This window comes from Macaca nemestrina, chromosome 2, assembly GCF_043159975.1.
Source record: "Macaca nemestrina isolate mMacNem1 chromosome 2, mMacNem.hap1, whole genome shotgun sequence".
Classification (NCBI taxonomy): Eukaryota; Metazoa; Chordata; class Mammalia; order Primates; family Cercopithecidae; genus Macaca; species Macaca nemestrina.
The window spans coordinates 164,729,907-164,752,925 of NC_092126.1; the positions used below are offsets into that span (position 1 = coordinate 164,729,907).

Below are 23,019 nucleotides of genomic sequence, written 5' to 3' on the forward strand. Positions count from 1 at the left end.
CATTTAAGATTATAAAAATATTTAAGTTCACATTTTTAATAAATCAAGGTCTCTGACCCGTTTTGTTGCTGGAAGTGAAAGTGTGAACTGCAGTTTAAATTAAACCTCTCTGTAAAACACCTCAGAATTGAAAAATACTGAGGTAACTGCCTATACCCCAATATATAAAATCGAGTGAATTAATCTGAAGCATATTACCTTTAATGAAAATTGGTAAAGAAATTTGTAAGAATATTTGAAAATTATATTCCTTATAAAAATGAAAATACAAAAAATGTTCAGGTGACATATAAAATGCTACTTATGCTATTGCCTTTTTCAAGTCCTAAAAAACATAGTGGTATTATTTTAAATTTGATATTTGAATTAATTCTGTAGCATTTCATTACAATGTTCCCTGCTCAGAGAGTGACTTTACCTAAAAATAAATTAGGGCTTCAAGAAAAAGAGCTAACTTTTCCCAAAATGAATGAAGATGGGAAACTTTGACAATATTCACAAGAGTGATAGGGATTGGGCTATGGGGAGGAGGATGGGTATTGCTGTTTAGCTCCTTGTAAGTCCTATCTAGCAAGGGTTGACAGAGGAGTGGGAAGAAAGATACATAAGAAAGACAGTAAGATATCAATATATCTAGGTTATGAGTTAATCCAGAATTCGAGAGTGTTGTTTTAAAATATTAAGTGGTCTATTTATGTCAACATACAATAAACACTTGTTGGTTTGCTTTCTGTCTTACTGTAATGATGCCACTATTTTCTTCTCCATTCCTTTATTATTTTAGAGCTTTTCTTGACATTTTGCAACGGGGAAGGGAGAAAAATTCTTCAAAAATTTTACTTCTAAAAGGACTAAGCTGTGCTCTAGACTATATGCTGTCTCTAAGCAGCTGGGTTAAAATATATACAGAATGAGTTACTGGCTCAAACAAGGATCAAACAGGTTTTTCCTAACTTTAAGAACAATGATCTTATAAAACACTCCATAGACAAATACAACCAAAACTTAAATGCAATTAACCTTTAATTTATGTACATGAATGAAGAGGGATCTGAGGCATTAAAAACTTAAAATAGCTAATTCAAAAGTAAATTATACTTGGCATTGGAAATCCTTATAATTCCCTACATCATTTTTCTTTCTTATGTTCCTCCTAAGCTAATAAGAAAGTTAATTTTCCATTCTTGAATGCAGATAAACTGATTGTGGAAAGAAGTGGTCCAGCATTTTGATGGGTTGAGGAGAGAAGCTTGCCTAGGATTAAAACGTGAACTTTAGAAGTTGACTTATTTTCACGTCATCAATGTTTTTGAGTCAAAGGTGCTATATAGCAGAGTCTTCTACCAGGGTTCTTCATTCTGATCATTCCCCTCTCCATTTCTTTCTTGGTAAGGTAGACCAACTACAGCTCCCTCAGAGATGAGGGTGGGGCCAATCTCATCCAAATCTTATAGCTTCTGAGGTGGTGTCTGGGTGTGGTAGTGATGGTGGTAGGGCAGAGGTGGGATAAATCTTTAGGAGGTAAGTACAGTGTTACCCTCAGATAGCTTTAAGACAGTATCATTTATAATTTTTTAAAAGTTGGTCTAGGCCAGGCGCGGTGGCTCACGCCTGTAATCCCAGCACTTTGGGAGGCCAAGGAGGGTGGTTCACGAGGTCAGGAGATTGAGACCATCCTGGCTAACACGGTGAAACCCCATCTCTACTAAAAAATACAAAAAACTAGCCGGGCGAGGTGGAGGGCGCCTGTAGTCCCAGCTACTCGGAGGCTGAGGCAGGAGAATGGCGTGAACTCGGGAGGCGGAGCTTGCAGTGAGCCGAGATCGCGCCACTGCACTCCAGCCTGGGCGACAAAAGCGAGACTCCGTCTCAAAAAAAAAAAAAAAAAAAAAAAAAAAAAAAAAAAAAAAAAAAGTTGGTCCAAAAAGAGATAAAAGAAAAAGACTTCATGGTGTGGTAGAAAAAACTATACGGTAAATAAGATCCTGGTTCCAGGTCTCCCTGTTTACATCTGCAATCTCTGGGGTGTCTCTTGATCTTTTTGAGACACAGTATCTTCCTGTGTGAAGACAGGGTCATCATCCGTGCCTTACCCACCCCCCCCCCCCGTTTTGCTGTGAAGATCAAATCAGATGATAGGTGTGAAAGTACTTTGAAATGTGTAAAGTGTTATACAAATATAACATGTTGTCTGTGTCTTTAGTACTCAGAATACTTAAGGGATTTAAAGAAATCATTCTGTGCTCGTAAAGCAGATTAGAATAAAAGCTGGTGAAACTCATCATTACTAATAAAAAATTACTCAAAGTATATGCCAATGGTACTATCTCTATGAATTTTTTTTTTTAAACCACACTTTTTGTTTCCTGGGAGAGTGTCCTTGGAAGCCTCTGTACACAGCACTTGGAGCTTCCAGTACTCCTGATCTGCCTTCTTCTGGTCCACCAGCTACCATCTGCCCCCATGATTCTGGGCAGCTGGATTGCCTCCTTAAATCTGATCATCCTCACTCTTCCTTCAGAAGCCACACTTCTTTTTCTATTGAAAGGGCTCCTCCACTGAACTGTGAGCACTGTCCTCTTAAATGACTCAGTAGCTCTTGTGTGGCAAGGCAGAATTATCCTTAGGTGACAAAGAGGCAGAACTCTTACCTGCTGATTCATGATAGCACAGACGTAGCCCATATGCAATTGGAACTTATTTGGGGTCAGGGGTCATTTTTTTTGGTTTAACCTTAAACCCGGTGCCTTACAAAGTGTAGGTACTTGGTAAATAGTTCTTAAATTGATGTGATAAATATATCAGATAACTTGCTTTATCAGGGATTTAAGCTCAGATTAGTGGGTTATTTAAAGGATAAATATTCTGTCTCTATATTTGTATCTGGGATTATGGTGACATGAAGAATTGCTTTGAGTAGCTCCTATCACTTGACAGCGTCCTTGTTTTTCTTATATTGCTTACTCTTATACCCTGCTTAGGACCGGATTAGACTGCAGGAATATGTACAAGAGAGGGTGAGGAATTGAACTGGATGGAAAAAAGAAACACTAGTCCTCACCCTGGAGTTTAAAAGAATGAGAATGAGCCTCGTGATATCATAGTTGGAAATTTAAACTTGTTATTAATATGAAAAACTCTACTGTCACATCATTTATTTCTTGCCATTAGAGATCTGGTAGGGAATTCTAGCAACTTGGAAGCAGTGAGCAAAGTTGAGGCATCTCTAATTCATAATCAAAATTTATCCTTTCAGGATATTCTCTTTAAAAATTATTAACATTTCTTAACATGTTTCCTTTTTTTACCTTAAAAATATAACATCCACATTTTCAAAAGAGAAGTACATTCGTAACTCCACCATCTTGATATTTTAATCTTACATATATCTTCCAATCCTTGTCCAAATGTATGTTTAAAAATATTTTACATATTTTTTTCTGTGCATATTATTTTTGTTTCTGAGTTTCCCTGGGAGTACTGTATTTGCCAGATGAGGGCTCAATTTCTGAATGGCTCTGAGAATCCTAATTTATGCTGCTGTAGAAACTGACCAAAATGGGTTGGCATCCCCTGAGCAGGTATGTCCTCAAATTTAGAAGGCTCCGTTTGGAGGCTGAAGCAGGAAGTGACTATGAGCTGTACAATAACGAGCAGAGTTCAGTGTAAGGCAATAAAGATAGGTTTTATAAGAAAAGATGTAGGTAGATATTTAAGTAAAATAATTTCAGATGCTAGGAAAGTCCTTCTCCCCACCCAACCCAAACAAGAAACAACAACAAAAAACCCAACTAAACAACCATTACAATAAATGCACCTCTCCCACTAGTTAACATGTATACTAAAGGTCAGTTTAAGAAAGCACTAACGTTTAAGATGGAAAACTTAAAATATTAGTAGTTGACATAAGGTTTACAAAAGGGGCAAGAGAAGACGGCAGTCTCTCTGATAGGAATGGGGAGTTAGCGGCATGGTACAGCCCCTATCCACTTTTCAAGGAAGAACGGTGAAAAGGTATCCAGGAAACAGCACAAAACCAAAAAACTGTAAAATTAGGAATTCCTAATTTTGCCAGAGTCAGGTTCTTTCAGATTATTTAGGTTTTATAAGAGAGGAGTGAAAATGAAAAAGCCAAATATAAATTATCCGAAAACTGCCACAGGAAAGACTCTTGTAGGCTCAGAAGACGGCTGTGGAAAAGTCATTCCTAGAACTCTCCAGGATGCATCAGGCCGACCACCTGTTTGCGGAGGGGTTTAGAGCAAGGAAGGGGCCCTAACTCCGGGGGGGAGGGCGCCCGCTCCTCGGTTCCCAGAGCCGGTGGAGGCGTTTGGGGAGCGGGCGGCGCGGTGCACAGGTGGCGGGGGCCGCGCCAGCTGCGCGCCACGCTCTGCTCCGCGGGTGGGCCGCCAGGCGTCGCGCTGGAGCCGCGGTTGCCCTGGAGACCGAGTGGGGCGAGTGGGCGGCGCGGCGAGGAGCCGAGCTGCGGCTGAAGTAGCGGGCGTGAGTTGGGGGGAGTGGCTCCCCGGGCGGCGCGAGGGGTCGACTGGTCCTGGGGCAGGGCTAGGTGGCCGTGAGCTGCGGGGCGCGGCTGGCGAGCCTGGAACGCCTCTGGTCACAGCTCAGCGTCCGCGGAGCCGGGCGGCGCTGCAGCTGCACTTGGCTCTTCTGTGCGTCCGACTGTCCCAGCTCCGCGCGGAGGACAGCGGCCCGGCGCTGGGTCCGGGAGGACCAGGCTGCCCCAAAGAGCGCGGAGAGACGCCCGCGCTTCTACTGCCGCGACCGGGAGCCGGGTAGGCGGCAGGCGCGCTCCCTGCGGCCCCGGGATGACTTCTCGGCGCTCCCCACTGGCGCCTTTGCTGCTCCTCTCTCTGCACGGTGAGTAGCCCCAACCCTTTCCTCCCAGTGGGGCCAGGCTGGGTTGGCGGGCCTGGGGCGAAGCTGTCTGGGGACGGCAAAGAGCCTCCTTGCTTTGCCGAGGGTCGAGAGTCCAACTTTCTCAGGGGCCGTGTTCGTTGCTGCGACCGAGGCTCGCGCGCACCTGCAGCGGCTGCTTCCGCCGCCCGCTCAGCCCAGGTGTTCCTCATCAGAGAGGTAACTAAACTCGCCCCGCTACCTCCGGTCCCGGGCTGGGCCCCGACTCTCACCTCGCTGCGCTGTGGGGGATGCAGGATCGTTTTTAGATAACGAACTCCCTTACTCACTGGTCCAGTTAGAAACTGTAGTTAGAACCAGTTGCCTTTACTAGGCGGCCCTAGGAAAACTAGAAGTGCTTTTAAAATCATTTGGAAAGCTTTATAGCTTTAACGTAATCTTTTGGAAGCCTATACACGTTTTGGCCGAAAATGATCTTTATTTTAAAAAATAATTGTATACTGTGCTATGCTATATTAGAAAACAATAATTTATTTATACTCTAGCTTCATCTCCAGATGACTTAAGTTGGCTCACAAAAATACATAGAATATAACAATATTAGAACAAAATAAAGGTCTTTAAATTTCTTGTTAACAGTTTTAAAAACATCTGTTTATAAATTTAATTTTCTACTCTCTGCTTAATCTTTCTTACATTTTATTTTCAGTGAATAGCCGTCATATTTAGATCCTGATTTTCATCCTATACAATGCTGTTTGTTTTTTGTGTGTGCATTGTCCTGTGCAATCCAGTTTTCTGTCCCATTTATTGCTGAGATTTACTGAGTTTTTTTCTAAAGGGTGTTATTTAAAAAGCGGGTTCAGTGATTTATGGAACTTTGTGGTTAACCCTGTTTTTTTTTTTTTTTTTTTTTTCTGGAGACACCAGCATGTTTCCAGTCATTTTATGGCCTTATTCGAACTGATTTTGAAGTAACCTAATTCTAGCCAACTTAAATTGTGCAGATTCATTGAATAGGGGAGAAGAGAATACGAGAACTTTTTGTATGTCTTCTCCATAGAAACTAGTGAAGCTGTAATCATCAAAATTACAGATAATTTTCTAGAGTTCAGTAGGTATATTTTTAGTGATGGTGTGCAGACAATAACATCAATATGTACGTTATGAACTTGTGCTTCCAAATATCTTTTGTACTGTTACTAGTTTGAGATGGCCAGTTTTTCTCTCTGCCCTACTACTTTTTAAGTGTGAAATAAGAGGGTAAATCGGCTTTTTATGAAGTCCTTGGACACAGCTCTAAATATTACCAATATTACAAGAGCAGCTCAAATTTTTGGTAGAATAATCTGTTATTAAAGTTGTATATTATAATAAATGCTACTCTTTTTGTAAGTAGCGTTTGTGTATAGTTTGTTTTTGAAGTATCAGGCAGTACTTTAAAAGAGTTGATATAATTCGCAGAATCAGCCTTGCAAGGTCATCTGATTTGTTCTTTTTTTCTTCAGCAAAACTATTCCCAAGCCATACAAGAATGTTTTTAAAGACTTTCAAGGACATCTCAGTCTTGGCAATAACCTGTTATGTAGAGGCATTTTCCACTTTCAAAAACAGTGTTCATTTGTTCAACAGATATTTACAGAGCCATCAGTCTGTGCATTTGAGTATCTGGTGGGGAAAGGTGGTGGTGGAATACAAAGATGTGTGTGTGTGAGTGTCTGCAGCCCGTAAGGAGTTTGCATTTTTAAAACAGGCTATAAGCATGTACAAATAATTTATGATACAGTGAATGTATGAGGAGTTCTATTTGTTAATGTGGGTATCAAGTAAGACTTCTTGGAGAAGTTTTCTTTTTTTTCTGGGCATTGAATGAGTAGGGTATGAATTGGCTCAGATGGTAGTGGACGGGCTTTCTTAACCAAAGGAACAGCCTGAAGGAAGGATGTGAAGTGGAGCAGGCAGAGGTATACTCTTGAAAGGCCAAGCTGCTAGAGCAGGAGATGTGTGCAAGGGAGAAAGAGCCAGAAAGTAGTTGGGGGCAAGATAGTAGAGAATCTTGAATGCTGCGTTTGGGCTTTATTCAGCTGGCCATGGAAAAAGTATTGATGTTCAGTTTCCTTACTGTGGGCGGGGGGGGAGGGAAAGAGGATGAACAGTTAGCGTGCCTGTTTGTGCTAGCCCATCTATCTCCAGGAGAGTACTATGCCCTAATCGAATTTTATTCTTGAACTAGTCAAGGGCAAACTTGGTTTGAATGAATTATGGTTCATCCCCAGAACTTTCAATGTGGAATAGCAGGAGGGGTGTATATCTGAACAAAGTTGGTTCTATTACAAAGGGGTAAAGGGGAATGGATGTTAGATAAATAACCAATAGTAGTGGCCACTACAGTGAAATAATACACCAAAGGTAGAAATAGAGGGTCTTTTCAATAAATGAAAGAAAATCGATGTTAATAAATTTCTGTTTCTATTTCTGTTTTTTTAAAATTTTGTTTATATTTGTGGAGTAACTTCAAAGGTAATTTGAATTGAAAAGCTGACTTCTTTATAGTTCTTCCAATGGGTTAGATATAACTAAAGTGTTTCTTGTACTTGTGATTCCTTGAAATAGCAGATAACTTTTCAGAATTTGAGAAAATGTATAAAAAGAAAGAAACGACCACATAAAATGCTATGAAAATGAAAAAAGTCGTGAACCTTTTCAGTGTTACCATTATTAAAAATTTATTGTAAAATCCAGTTTCTCAGCTCTAAATTTAATACTGTAATTGTTTTAGAAGGATTCACCTGTCAGTAAAAATCTGTAGTTTAACCTACATGAAAGGTGACAGCTACGGGATGAAAATTTCAGAGACGTTGAGCCTAATACACATGTATATTCAACATGGACTATTCAGGAAGAAATTTAAATATTAAATTACCAAGCACTTAAAAAGCGTTATGCTTGGAACTGTTGTCAGACACTAGGTAATGATGCAAGGGGTAAAAGTACTTGTTTTGGCTTCCCCTCCCCGGATAACAGTATGTGGCACATTTTGAAATGTGTTTTCACACTTTCATAGTGGAAAGATTTATAATGAAAATTCTCATTTGAGTCTTCATACTTACGCCATGTGATTTATTGTCAAACAAGGTGATGTGCTGGTGCAAAAGATTCTTTAGTTGCAGTGAGTATTACAAAACAAGGGACAGGAAGTACTTACTGAGCTGGGAGAAAGTACAAAAAATGGTGGCTTTCCCACTAAGGCTTTCCATCCGTAACTACTTTGTTTGTTTGTTTATTTATTTATTTGAGATGGAGTCTGGCTTTTGTTGCCTAGGCTGGAGTGCAGTGGTGCGATCTTGGCTCACTGCAACCCCTGACTCCCGGGTTCCAGCAATTCTCCTGCCTCAGCCTCCCGAGTAGCTGGGATTACAGGTGCCCACCACCACCCCTGGCTAATTTTTGTAGTTTTTGTAGTTTTAGTAGAGACAGGGTTTCACCATGTTGGCCAGGCTGGTCTTGAACTCCTGACCTCAAGTGATTTGCTCGCCCCAGTCACCCAAAGTGCAGGGATTACAGGCCTCAGCCACCGCGCCTGGCCCCATAACTAGTTTATTTAGAATAGGGATTCCAAATCTATTGTCGTCTAGACTAATGATAATTTTTTATACTCTCTCAACACTTAATTATTTTAGGCAGTTTGAGGAGGATTTGCTGAATTTCTGTTTTCTAATTTACTTCAAGTGAACACAGTCATCTCAACTTTCTCTTTCTTTGTTTGGTGAGGACTAGCTGGCACTAATACATCTCATCCCTGCATTTTGGGAACTGCCCCCACACCATCTGGAGGATCTGAAATCTTCTCTTGATCGTACTTTGTGAGCAACTGGCTTCAGAGAGGTTGTTGGTTCTTGGGTGGTATTCAAAAAGCCATCTGATTTGAGCTGAGTTTGGTCTTAAAAGTGGAAAGTTAATTAGTTTACTTATTAGTTAAGCCTATCTTACTAAGCCATGGAAGGATTTTTTTTTTTCTGTTAATGTTTGGGTAATTAATTTTCTGGGTACCTGGTTTTCTACCACCCAAGAACAAGACCAGAGTAGTGGTTTGCATTTGTAATGGTTTTAAATTGTAAAAGTATGAAGTTAGCCACAGAGAGAAAATGTGTTTCCAATTTGCACATAATAGACTCAGCCAATGATCTACCACATCATCATTGCCTTTATCAGATATTATATAGGTACAGTATGGCTCTGCCTCACTCATATATTACAGAAAGGATCATATTTTGATAAGTGTCACTAGAATATTTACAGAATAGAATAAAACCCATACAAATTTACTATTATGGGCAAAGTGTGTTCAATAAAAAGTTATTTGAAAAAGTCTACTTACTGGTTTGTTTTCATTTAGCAGTTAACTCTGTTGATCTTGAGAGAGATATAAGCTGACAGTATTAGAGGACACTTTTATTTAGAAAAGGATTCCTGGAAAGAAACAGATCTTAGAAGGACCGAGTTCAGAAAATTCTTGTATCACGTAGAGTTCCTTGGGAAGATCTTCAGATAATTAGGTTAACGTTAGCAGCCATTAATGGTAGTAGACCAGGGTTTAGGGTTGGAATAGGTGGTTAAAGTATAATAGGTTTGTGGGACTGGAAAGCCAATGCCATTTTTTCACTGAGGGTAACAAATAGGTAATTAAATACAATATGACTTTGTGAATGTAACTCTAATGTAATGAGGCCACTTGTAGGCTGGTCTTAAAAGAATTATCAGTTCAATATTTTTAGAAATTTAAGTTTAAATATTTACCAAAGTCTGTTGAAGATCCCAACAATGGAAACATAACAGTGTCCTAATTTAGAGAACCCCTTTACTCACTTTTGCCCAAAGTTTCACTGTTCACAGCAGTCACACACATAAAACCTTTCTCTTCTGTATTCCCCTTAATGATTGTTTTTTCTTTTTACTTGTCATCATCTCCTTCCATTTTGCAAGGTGTTATGTTCCTCTGCTAGTAACATCAGGTTCTTCTATGGTAATAAATCCAGTCCTGGTTCTTTCCAATTATTCAGTTCTACCCATTTCAAGGATTGATATTTACAAAAAATTAACACTGGAGCCAACCAGGCAGACACAGAAATCACCATAGAAGGTGAGCATTGGTGGGGGTATGTGGGAGTGTGGGCATAGTTATATGCTAATATTTTCCCCTTGTTTAATGAAGCTAACTTTATAATAGAATTCTCTTTCTCCCCCTGTGCTTGTGCTCTTTCTCTTTTGCTCTCTCTCGCTCTCTCTCCCCCCTACCTCTCTCTCTCTCTGTCTCTCTCTCTGTGTGTGTGTGTGTGTGTGTGTGTGTGTGTATTATCCCCGAAAGGCAGTACCATGTGTACCATGCTGGGCACTATAGTAATGCTCAGTAGACACTTGTGAATGAAGGTTTACTAATGTAGGTGGTACCCCTGAGAAGACTGTTGTTTTCTTTTTTTTTTTTTTATATTTTAAACTTTTTATTTTGAAGTATAGATTCATAGCAAGTTGTAAGAAATGTATAGGAAGGTCCCATGCACCCTTCACTCAGCCTCCCCTGATGTTACCATCCCCCAAAACCAGAGTACAAAATCAAAACCAGGAAATTGGTGTTGGTATGCCCACAGAACTTATTCAGTGGGCAAAGAAAATTTAAGTACATTTTCTTTTTTAAAGAAAAATAAAATTTTTGTTACAAGTTTCTTTAGGGATTTGGTGTGACTATGTCAGCTTCAACTAATCTTTACACCTTGGTAAATATTTTGTGAAACAGGTGATAGAGATCAATTTTCATAGTTTTTTTTTTTTCAAATTTTATGACTTCTGTGGAAGTTTATTCAAAATTTCAATACTTACAGATCTTTTGAAATAGATTTTTAGCTTATCTTTAATCCTAAATATTTGAAAAATTTTTTCCTAAGGAATTCTGAAGCTTTTGCTTCATGTTGTAAGGAATGATCTTGGACTTTTGGCAATTTCTTTAGAACCTTGAAGTTTACCATTTTCGTGTCTGGTGTTCTTAGTCCTGAGGGACCTGTATGTTAGAACTAGTCTCCCAAAGATGGAGATAATTAGTTAAAATAACATCTTTTGTAGCCTGAGGCCACCCTCTTTCTTCCTACATTACCGTATACAAAGTACTGGAGACACTTTTCTAGAAATAAGAGCATTAACTATAAATCAACCTTATGTTGGGGGAGTTTTGCAAGACTGCCAGTTGTCTGCCTCTCCTATTCCCTTCCCTCCTCCTGAAGTCTATGTATTTCCATTCATAGTTTATCCCAGACATGATTTATACCCTTATGGACCACACTGTCAGTCTGAAGTATTTATACATCTCTCAAAATGTCAAAAGTCGTTTACTAATCATAAATCCTGCACTATATACTTAAAGATGACTTAAATAACATCAAACATCAAGGCTTAATACTTAATCTTTTTTTTTCTTTGGGCCAGGTCTATGATTATAAGGTATAGAACTTCTTTTAGCCCCCATGGGTCAAGATCATCTGCCAGAACACAGAATACATGGCAAAAACAGAGGCTGTACTACTGTAGTAAACATCACTTCTTGAAGAATATGTTCAAATCAGGCTAACATTTTAGGCTTTTATTGGTTAAGAAAGTCTATAGTACAGTTCACTTATGTATATTGCTCATGTGTAAATACAGATAGCTTTGTTGATCAAGACTTAAGACAGTATGCAGGGCATGTGAAAAATTAGTTAACAGTGTACTGCAAAGATTCTTAAACTTCCTGGCCTTAAAGATTATTGGGGCTTTAAAGATTATTGAGGACTGCAAAGAGCTTTAGTTTATGTGGATTATGTCTATCGATACTGTATTAGAAATTAAAAGTGAGAACATTTAAAAGAATCTATTAATCTGTTTAGAAACAAGACATCCATTACACATTGGCATAAATATTTTTATGACAATTAACTTTTTTTCCGCAAAACTGAATAATATTAGTGAGAGAAGTGGCACTTTCACATTTTTGGGACCCTCTTTAATGTCTGGCTTATTAGAAGACAACAGATTCTCCTATTTGCTTTTGCATCTCATTTATTGTGATATGTCATCTTGGTTTGGTGGAAAATGTGAAGAGTATCTGGTCTCACACTGATACTTAGTATTTTGATAGCATTTTCAGATAATTTTGGATATTCATCTTTGATATTCTACCAAAACATGATATGCAGTAGTTTCTTACAGACTGGTTGAAATGTGGAACCAGAAACCATATCAGTGGACACTTCCTACTTGTTATATTAAAATCCATTGGTTTATCTTGTACTTTGAATGGATCTTTTACTCATGCATGATTTTTCATAAATCTATGCATTGATCATTGGAAAATATTGGTTCACTTTGTTACACAGATCTTACAAATGTTAACATATTATATTATGTAACATTTAAAAATTACATTTGTCAATATCACCACTGAGATAATTCAGAATAGTCTTTTAAGTATTATGAAGCTGTTAAACTCACAATGTCAGATACAAGTTTTCCAAAGTTTTAATATTTGCTTGAATTTTATCATTGCCTACAAATGACTGTCAGTTATTTCACTTGAAGTGATGGTCTCATTTGGTACTGTTTTGAGAAAATGTCTGCTAAATATATAAGTTTGACTAACCATAGTCTGCGAGTTGTTCATTCAAGTAAATATGAAGGAAAGTGATTAGTTCTTTCAGCCTTGAGCTCAAATGATTGCACCAGTGCCTTACTTTGAGATGACCATTTTGCTTCAGTGTGCAGCATAAGTCGTTTTATACTACCCATTTTGTCACACAGAATATTACAAAAGGTCAAGATTTAATGAAATTATTGTTATTGTTTCATCAAAGACATTCTTTAGTGAAACTGGATTTTTTTTTCTTTTTTAACTGTGACTACATGATAGCAAAGACTACAGTGACTACTAGTACAGTCTAATGCCAAGTCCTTGACCTGTGTTAAGGTGCCAACAGTTTCACCCACTACTGCTTTTGTACCATCAATGCACATGTTAGCCCAGGAAAAAAGGGATAAAACTCCACTGTTAGTAAGCAAAGTAGTTTTTACTACACAGACTTTCCGAAAGGGTCTTGGGAATCTGCATCAGCCCATGGACTATACTTGAAATGCTGGTATCCGTAATAGAATGTTGGATTCTCTTTTTTTTGGAATTGCTGTAGAGACAACTAGCCATACAATAAATCTGTGCTATATGGGGTGGCATTAAATGGAATATACATGTGTTATTTTAAAATAAAAAAGGAACTCATTTCAAATTCATTGTTTTGTATTATAATTTAAAAACATGTAAAAGTAACATTCTAGGGTAAAAACTCAATGAAAAAGTATTTAAGAAGTTTTTTAAGAAGAATTTTTGTATTTTTACTAGAGACGGGGTTTCACCATGTTGGTCAGGCTGGTCTCAAACTCCTGACCTCGTGATCCGCCTGCCTTGGCCTCCCAAAGTACAGGTGTGAGCCACTGTGCCCAGCCTAATATAGGCATCTTACCACATCTGTTACATGGATCTATCTCATTCTTTTTAATGGAAGTTTAGTATTTCATAGCAAGTATGCCATAATTTTTAGCTGTTTCTCCATTATGCACATTTGTGTTGTCTCTCATTTTTTGATATTCATAATGTTTTAGTGACCATCTTTGTACATATACCCTATACATTTGTATAGATATTTCTGTGGTCTAGCTTGCCCAAACTGCAATTGTTTGGATGTACACATTTAACATTTGGGGGGAGACAATAGCATTGTCGTGATTCAAACCCAATATGTCTGACTATACAAAGCCTATGTAAAAGTTCATGGGCTTTGTATAGTCAGACATATTGGGTTTAAATTATGACTCATCATTTCTTTGCCCTGTGACTTTGAGAATGTTATTTAATGTCCCGAGCTTGAGTTTTTCTTGTGAAACGGAGATGGTCTTCTTACTGTGTTGAGAGGTACTAAATTAAATGAGAACTGTTATCTGTAAAGTGTCTAGCATAGTGCCTGACTGACAGCAAGTGCTCAGTTAGTGGCAGTTACTGTTACAAGGATTGATCAGTCCCAATTTTTAAGTCAGGAGATGAGTCTATTTAGGGTGTGCCACTGGAGCTGTGGCCTAGGGCATATCATGTAATTCTCCAGGCCTGCTTTCATTTGCAAAATGAGGGAATTAGACTAGGTAATCTCTTGTTCTTTTCCAGTTCTATAATCTTGTGATTCTCTGACATGGTTTCCAGTATTGAAAATATTTGTAATAAGATAAACTGGAGATAATAATATGGCACATAATAATGTGGCTGGTTTTAACATGTTTATAAAATTTTTCCTAAAATAGTTACTTTTCTCTCTCCCTCCCCCTACCAATATAATAAAATGTTATAGTAATTTCTGTCCTCAGAATTAAAACTATCTCCGTCTGTTGTAGAAAGATTGCAAAATGTCATTCGAATATAGTCTTATTTTAAAAATTTATTTTAAAATTGATTGCTACTCACTTTGACTTAGGCTGTGTACATACCTATTTTTTCTCTTCAGTTCTTTGTATCACGGACAGATCTTGTATGTATCAGGAAAGGGTCAGTTCAAAGCAGGCTGTAAGTATGACAATATCTTCGTTTTACCTCAGTCAGTGCATTCTAATCCTTTAACGTAATTTCTGTGATCTTTCTCTGCTTTTCTCTGATAATGAGCTTTCTTTGTCTTAAGCCAAGCATAGATGTCTAAATTTTAGCTATACTAGGTAACATGATAAATATAGACATTTTACTAGTGTTATTATTGATTAAAAGGGAAAAGCTCGTGAGCATTTAAAAAAAAAACAAGTTTTAGGCAGGAATATAGTGATACTTAAACTGAAAGCTTTGGAGGGGTGTGGTTAGGGCACATCTTAATTTTGATTGTATATCATTGATTATATCATCAATAGTGTTGCCTAGCTGTTCTTTTTTTTTGCATTTTCATGAGAGAGGTGGTTTTTACACAAAGCCAGGTGGTCTCTAAAATTGATGAAATTAATTACATTGACAAAACTTAAATAATTCTGAGATTCGTAAACTCACTGCCTAGTATTTTATCTTGGTAAGTAGAATCTGTTTTCAGGTCATTAAATTTTTCCTGAAACAACCATACTGATAAGAGATGCTTCTTGAATTTTGTACTCCAAAATATTAATAGTAAAAGAAATTTAAACATGATTCATTTTCATGAGAATGTTTTCTAAAATTGTGACTTTTGATTCTTTCTGATTTGTTCATTGTCCTCAGAACAGGACAAGTTTTAGTTGCCTGTTGATTAATATGTATTTTCATTTTCAGTCTCAACATTTGCATTTCTTTGAACAAATTAATTGTGCTCTTATCCTCCCAACCCCTTACTCCCACTGCAGTTATTTTGAATTTAGGGAGTTGAGTTATCTTTCTCATTAATAAGAAAGTATAATGTTGTGAGCCACAGGGAGCTGGACCAGTAAGGTCTCTTAGAGCCCTTTAATTCCATAATGTCCTTGATCTGATGAAGCCGCTCGGTAAATCTCTTCACAATTTCCATGACCAAGCCATCTGTCTGCATTAAAATAAATCAAATCTGCTTACTCCTTCAGTGTCTAACAAATATTCTATAAACTGATGATGATGAAGACCATGAACACAAAAATAATTTGCAGTCTTCAGCACTTCCTTTTGAGTTCTCAGCTCAGATTCTCTTGACATAGTGGGGGTTGGCGTGTCAGCTTTTTCTTCGACTTGAGTGGAGAGTAGTGAAGTCCATTCTCCTAGTCCTTTTCATTATATTTGTCCCAACTGTGGCAAGTGAACTAATTCAGCTTTTTCATGTTTAGGTTAAACGTCACAAAACTTTACTTTTTCTTCTACTTCATGTATGTTAATTAGAGAAATGCACATAGATTTATCTAATTTTATATGTGGCAGTTTACATATGTGTAAACTGAGTGTAGGGGGTGCATACATGTGCATATGTGTTTTTAAGTCTCTGGCAGACTGATTTTATATCTGGTTCAGGTTTCTGATATTGTCCAGACTTTAGGAACTATGTCAGTTGTAGCAGCACTATGCTGTAAAAGTGCATGATCCCATAGCCCATTTGTAGGCAAAAATAGTTATTTTTTTTTAACATCTTGAAAAGCATTGAATTTTTGAAGTATTTCTTCTTTGTGATCTTCTTACTATCCTTTCGTTCCTCACCGCATTTGTTTTTCCTTTGAGACAGAGTCTCGCTCTGTCACCCAGGCTGGAGCGTAGTGGCGCGATCTTGGCTCAGTGCAACCTCTGCCTCCCCGATTCGAGCAATTCTCCCTGCCTCAGCCTCCTGAGTAGCTGGGATTACAGGCATCAGCCATGACACCTGACTGATTTTGTATTTTTAGTAGAGACAGGGTTTCGCCATGTTGACCAGGCTGGTCTCGAACTCCTGACATCAAGTGATCCTCCCGCCTCAGCCTCCCAAAGTGCTGGGGTTACAGGCCTGAGCCACCGTGCCTGGCCAAAGACATTTGTTTTTTTTTTTTTTTTCTAGTTTTGGCCTGTAATGAGTAATGCTGCTGCACATGTTCTTGTGTGTGTCTTTTGATGCATATCAGAATGAATTTCTGTTGGGTATATCCCTACGAAACAAATTGCATATGTTCAACTTTAGTAGGTATGGCCCATTTTCTGAAGTGGCTGTGCTGATCTTTCTCCCACTAGCAGTGTATGAGAGTTTCATTTCCTTTACATCCTTGTCAGTGAACACTAGGTATTGTCAATCTATTTTATTACTTCAGTCATTCTGATAGGTGCATAATGATATCTCATTGTGTCTGTGTGTGTATGTATGTAGGTGGTTTTGTACTTCCCTGATTACTAATGAAGTTACACACCTTTTCACGTTTTTACTAGCATTTGGGTATTGTCTTTTACAAATTTTCTATTGAAGTCATTTGCCAGTTCTTAAAAAACTTTGTTGAGATATAATTCACAAACGATATGGTTCACCCACTTAAAGTATACAGACCAATAATTTTTGGTATTTTACATTATTTTAAAAATTGTGGTAAAATATATATAACATAACATTTACCATTTTAACCATTTTAAGTATATGATTCAGTGGCATTAAGTACATTTGCATTGTTGTGCAGCTATCACCACTATTTCCAACACTTTTATGTTGCCCTAAACAGAAGCTATAACTATTAAGCAATACCTCCCAGTTTCCACCTAACCCCTGGTAACCTCTAATCTACTTCTTATCTCTATAAATTTACGTGTTCCACATACCTCATATAAGTAGAATTATACAACATTTATCCTTTGTGTCTGGGTATTTATTTCACTTGGCATAGTAGATTTATTTCACTTGCCATAATGTTTTCGAGGTTCATTCATGTTGTAGCATATACCAGAACTTCATTTCTTTTTATTGCTGAATAATTTTTCATTGTATGAATATACCACATTTTATATGCTCATCTGTTGACGGATACTTGGGCTTCTTGCCAGTTTTCAAAATTAAGGAGTCAGTGTCCCCTCCCACTCCCTTGGTTTCAGTGGGTTTAAAAAACATGTTTGTTGAAGTACTGGCACATTATTGTTTATATGTGTTGTAAAATCTCTTACTCTGTGACTTGCTTTTTTACTTTCTCAGTTTGGCGTCTTTTAAAGAACAGAAGTTCTTAATTTTAAGTGATTCATTTTTTTCTTCTTTTTTTTTTTTTTTTTTTGAGACGGAGTCTGCTCTGTCGCCCAGGCTGGAGTGCAGTGGCCGGATCTCAGCTCACTGCAAGCTCCACCTCCCGGGTTTACGCCATTCTCCTGCCTCAGCCTCCCGAGTAGCTGGGTCTACAGGCGCCCGCCACCTCGCCCGGCTAGTTTTTTGTATTTTTTTTAGTAGAGACGGAGTTTCACCGTGTTAGCCAGGATGGTCTCGATCTCCTGACCTCGTGATCCGCCCGTCTCGGCCTCCCAAAGTGCTGGGATTACAGGCTTGAGCCACCGCGCCCGGCCTTTAAGTGATTCATTTAAGCAACTTTTTTCTCCTTTACTAGCATTTTTTGTGTCTTGACTACAAATTTTTTGCCTTTCCTAATGTCATAAAGATATTTCCTGTTATCCTTTGTAAGCTATACTGTTTTACCTTTTATATTTCAACCTACAGCCTATCTGGAATTCATTGTCTTGTGTGCAATGAGAGTTGGGGGTAAGGACGAATTTTTTTTTTTTTTTTTTTTTTTGGTGATGGCTGGCTTATTTATGTTTAGCCTTTTTAGGAAGATAAGATGTGGTCTTATACTTTGTTTTACCTGTAGAATCTAGTACAGTGCCTTGCATATGGTGAGTGATCAATAAACTCTTATTAATAAATAAGTCATGAAGACTCATCTCCCAAAAAACACATAGGGTCCCAAACAGAATTCTGTATATGAATGCTATGTAAGCATTATTTTTTTCCTCCTTTTGTTGTCTTTTTCCTCCTCCTCTGTTGTCACCATCATCTTTATCACTGTCATATCCTTTTACTTCATTGACATAATCTTCATCATCTGGAGTTGAGGTTAAGTTTTTAATCTCACAATATTAATTTTTCTATTATATAGTAATTTGTTTTAAAATAATCATTTTAGTTTTAAATGGCCTTTTACATTGTTGAATCCTTTGCATCATATAACCACTGCCTACATTTGTATTGTACAAGGGATTTTAACCTGTGACCAAAAGATGGTTTTCCGGGAGGTCACAGAAATTTCATTCCAAATTTAGTGTTATATGCATTTGACAATATTCGTTTCCCTGGGGAGAGTGTCTCATCAACTTTTAAAAATATGGTATTTCATTTTCCAACAAACTATTGAGAACCTATTCTATATACACCACTGTGAGTTATAAAGAGATGTTCAATATATCTGGTCTTAAGTAACTTTATACTTATATAACTACAGTTGGAATTATAACTGTAGTTACAGTTTGGAGATGTATGTGAATCAGGAAAGAAGTAATTGCAGAATACTTATTATCAGGATTGTGTGGGGAAACAGAAATATAGATATATCATAGTTAAAATGTCATGTGGAAGAAGATATAGCCAGATAGCTAATAAACTTGTGTATTGCCTGTCTGGTCTTTATCCCAGCCAGTGAGGCATGGCACATCTGATTCTTATGTATTCAGTGGTTTGTAAGGAGAAAAAGAACAACTGAGGGTTTATTATACTCCAGGCATCTGGGGATAGAAGGATGACAAATGTGGATGATCCAGTGTTCAAGTTTAGACTAAACTTCCATGATTTACTCTGAAAGACAGACATGACTTAGCTCATTATGGTGTCATGTATTACATTTGTGGAGTGAGTGAAGTGTAATTTCCTGCTCAATTCTCATTCTTGTCCTCACCAAGCCATTCGATTTTCCCTGGTAGTATGTATTCTTTGGAGTATGGTCCTTTGGAGTCTGCACGCTGTGCAACTGTGCATGAGTATGTAAAAGTGATGACATCGAGGCAGTGACAGAAAACAGGTGGAGTCTGAGGCAGTGCACCTGGTTACTCAGGATTACATGAAGTATATGAGAGACCAAGCAGTGTCTGTGTGTCCTTGTAAGGGGATTGACAGAGGCCTGTGTTACAATGTAGAGGTCTGTGCAGGGATTTCAAGATCAGTGTCTTCCTCTGTTTGGGCCGCAGTAACAGAATACGACAGACTTGGTGGCTTATAAACCACAGAAATGTATTTCTCACAGTTTTAGAGGCTGGGGAGTCTAAGATCAAGGTGCCTGCAAATTTAATGTCTAGCAGCCTGCTTCCTGGCTTGTGAACAGCTGTCTTCTTGCGGTGTCCTCACATGGTGGAAGGGGCAAAGAGCTCCTTGGGGCCTCTTTTATGATGGCATAAATCTCATGTATGAGAGGTCCACCATCATGACCTAATCATCTCCCAAAGACTCCGCCTTCAGGTATCACCACTTTGGGTTTTAGGTTTCAATATATGAATTTTGTGGGGGATACAAACATTCAGTCTATAGCAATCAGAGACAAATGGCCAGGATCACAGTACAGGGGTGGGAACCTGCACACACCCACCACTGTTCCCGTTCAATAACAGCAACAATGGAAAGAAAACCCTCACAAAGGAGCATTCATATTTTACTGGTTACCAGTCTGGCCTAGTCTGTCAAGATACTCTCCAGCAGAGGCAGGTAAAGAAACCAGAGAACCTGGTGTGGCTATGGGGGCAACTCTTTTCTTCTCTGGCTGGGGGTAATTTGAGTACTCTCTCCTTCATGCAGGAAGATACCGTCTTGAAGCAAAGCAGCACAAGGGGAAAGAAATCTGAAAGACCGAGAATTTCTCTGAGCTATTGAAAAGAGAAATCTAGAGGTTTCTTAGGCTGTGCAAATTCTTGGATCTGCCTGAAATAACTAAATTCAGTCCAATCTAATCATCTTCCTGACCCCTGTCACCCATCTAGTATGAGAGTGAGTTGGGGGTGTGTGTGAGTGAGAAGTAGTAAGATCAGATCGGTTTGAGAGAAAATAGACTCTGTTTCTTTGCATATGCCTATTTATTAACAAAGGAATGTAAATGTACTTACTGCTGTCCTCTTGATAAAATTTGCTATAGATGTATGGCTAATCCCACAGAATCAAGGATCCTTATCTGGCCAGATGTACCAATTTTGACCTCTGTCCTAGTTTTTAACTTAAGCTGATATACCAACAGGGCAGCAAATATATAAGCAGTTGCAAGAACTGCACTGCAATGGTTTATTGAATCTTAATAAATGATACTTTCTTTTAAGAAAAGCCTCTTTATTCGCTTGATCACTTGAAGTGCTTTTTAAAAATACTTGGATTTGGCAGGCTTTTTCTGATACTGAGGTGCTCACAGTAAACTGAATGTGGTTAAACAGCTTGGAACACTGGAGTTGAATAGTTTCTGGGCACATGTGCCAAAGGATGGCAAGCCAAGTCATCCAGCCTCCAGTGCCAGCTCTGATGAGCTTCAGTTCTGCTGCTGCCAGCACTTCTGCATGCCTCTCTGAGTCTCACACATTTCTTCTTTTAGTGTCACAAGTGTCCAGTCTGGATGTCACATTTTCATTAAGGGCATAGCTGTCATTGTTGGGTTACCACCATGTGCCATATATTGCCTAGACATTTTATGTATGTATGTACATTAATCCTTAAACTAAGCCTGTGAGATAGATGAGTATTAGTCCTATTTCCAAGTGAAGAAATAGATGATTCAGTTGTAGAGCAGAATGAATTCCAGTACCTGTAGTTAAGAGCCTGGAATATTAAGATGGTAGGTAAAGATAATATGTAACATGTAAAAATAATAAAGTGCCTAATACTGTGTCAGGCTCAGGTGATCAGTAAGTGGATTACATTTTCTCTTGTAAGCTCCATTTACCTTTGTGGTGATTTTGTCTGCATTCTAGGGCCTAACTGGAGAATTTGGGAAGCATTTGTAGAAGTTATGGGCAGATCTTATAGCAGAGCTTTAGAACCCTAAACATTAGAATCTTAAGCCCTGTGAAGCTCCAAACAGTAAACTGTGAAGTATAGGTGAGGAGGTAATACAGTTCTGAGTTTTTTGTCCTCAAGAGGACTTCTCTCTCTTTCTCTCTGTCTCTCTCACTCATCTGCCTCTTTCTCTCTGCCTTGCTGATGCCTTATTTATTTGTTTGGTGTGCCTATTAAGTAATAAAGCACTAGCTATGAGAGTCTACAATTTTATTTTAATTTGTATCAAATAATTGTGTTATCAAATTCAAAGGGGAATTATTAAAAATCCTGTTTTAGAGATTACCAGTCATTAAGGAATTGTGCTCGACTGTTGGGTTAGACAATGTAGGTGATAGGAAAGAGGTATAAAACTCAGTTCTTACCAACATGGAGAAACCCCATCTCCACTAAAAATAGAAAATTAGCCAGGCATGGTGGCACATGCCTGTAATTTCAGATACTAGGGAGGCTGAGGCAGGAGAACTGCTTGAACCCAGGAGGCAGAGGTTGCAGTGAGCCGAGATCACACCATTGCACTCCAGTCTGGGCAACAAGAGTGAAACTCTGTCTCAAAAAAAAAAAAAAAAAGGCCGGGTGCGGTGGCTCACGCCTGTAATCCCAGCACTTTGGGAGGCCGAGGCGGGCGGATCACAAGGTCAGGAGATCAAGACCACGGTGAAACCCCGTCTCTACTAAAAATACAAAAAAAAAAAAAAAAAAAAAAAAAAAAAAGGAAAACGAAGAAACAAAAAACTCAGTTCTTGCCTCCACTGAGTTTATACTTTTAGAAAAGAAAAGGGAAAAAATTTTTTTGAATGCCTAACTAGTCTTTCAGTGTGCATTATATAATTAATTTTTACCACAACCTGGCATTGCTTTCATTTGATAAACAAGAAAAATGATGATCAGAAAGGTTAAATAAGATCACATGGCTCAATTCCTTTGGTTTCCAAAACTCGTCTTCCTGGCTTAAGGAACAGAGAAGAGTTTCAGTTGTGAGCCGCATGATGACGTTTTGGTTAACAATGGACCACACATACAGTGACTGTGGTCCTATAAGATTATAACACCGTATATTCACTGTACCTTTTCTGTGTTAAATATGTTTAGATACACATATTTACCATCGTGTTATAATTGCCTACGGTATTCAGTACAGTAACATGCTCTACCGGTTTGTAGTGTAGATGCTCCACCATATAGCTCAGATGTGTAGTAGGCTATATACCGTCTAGGTTTGTGTGAGTACACTCGATGTTCACACAATGATAAAATCACCTAATGATGCATTTCTCAAGACATATCCCTGTCATTAAGTGAAACATGACTGTATTTCACCTTCAGATTTCCCTTATTGTTCTTTTTTCTGGGCCTGGAAAATAATGCTTATGCTTTAGTACCCAGCTTGGATGTCACTTCCCAAGTGAAGGCTTCCCTAGAGTTAGCTTTTTTCCCCCCCTACATCCATATAACTTTGCTCAAACTTTAGCCTTTATCTGTTTACTGTAATTTATGCACTTGCCTATTTGTTTAACCCTCTTCTTTCTTAGCCAGTGCTTGATACACGTTTATTTCATAAACAATACATGATAATTGTATTGTCAGGTTAGAAGTACAACTAGAG

The 23,019-nt window shown here is 38.3% G+C and overlaps 1 protein-coding gene across 10 annotated transcripts in view; it reads left to right on the top strand.

The window, feature by feature from the left end:
* The window catches only part of LOC105470347 (immunoglobulin superfamily member 11), a 268,851-nt gene that overhangs the window by 135,754 nt on the left and 110,078 nt on the right, over positions 1 to 23,019 (top strand). Inside the window, exon 1 of one of the 10 annotated variants that reach the window (XM_071092388.1) lies at positions 3,681 to 4,878. The exons of 4 other annotated variants lie outside the window; for them this stretch is intronic. In XM_071092388.1, coding sequence (XP_070948489.1) covers positions 4,827 to 4,878 — 52 coding nt within the window. In that variant the 5' untranslated portion in view covers positions 3,681 to 4,826. Of the gene's footprint in view, positions 1 to 3,680; positions 4,879 to 5,073; positions 5,095 to 14,477; positions 14,498 to 18,422; positions 20,085 to 20,342; positions 20,364 to 23,019 lie in introns of those variants that run through there. 5 more of the 10 variants (XM_071092386.1, XM_071092391.1, XM_011722229.2 and 2 more) reach the window with 5 other exon arrangements.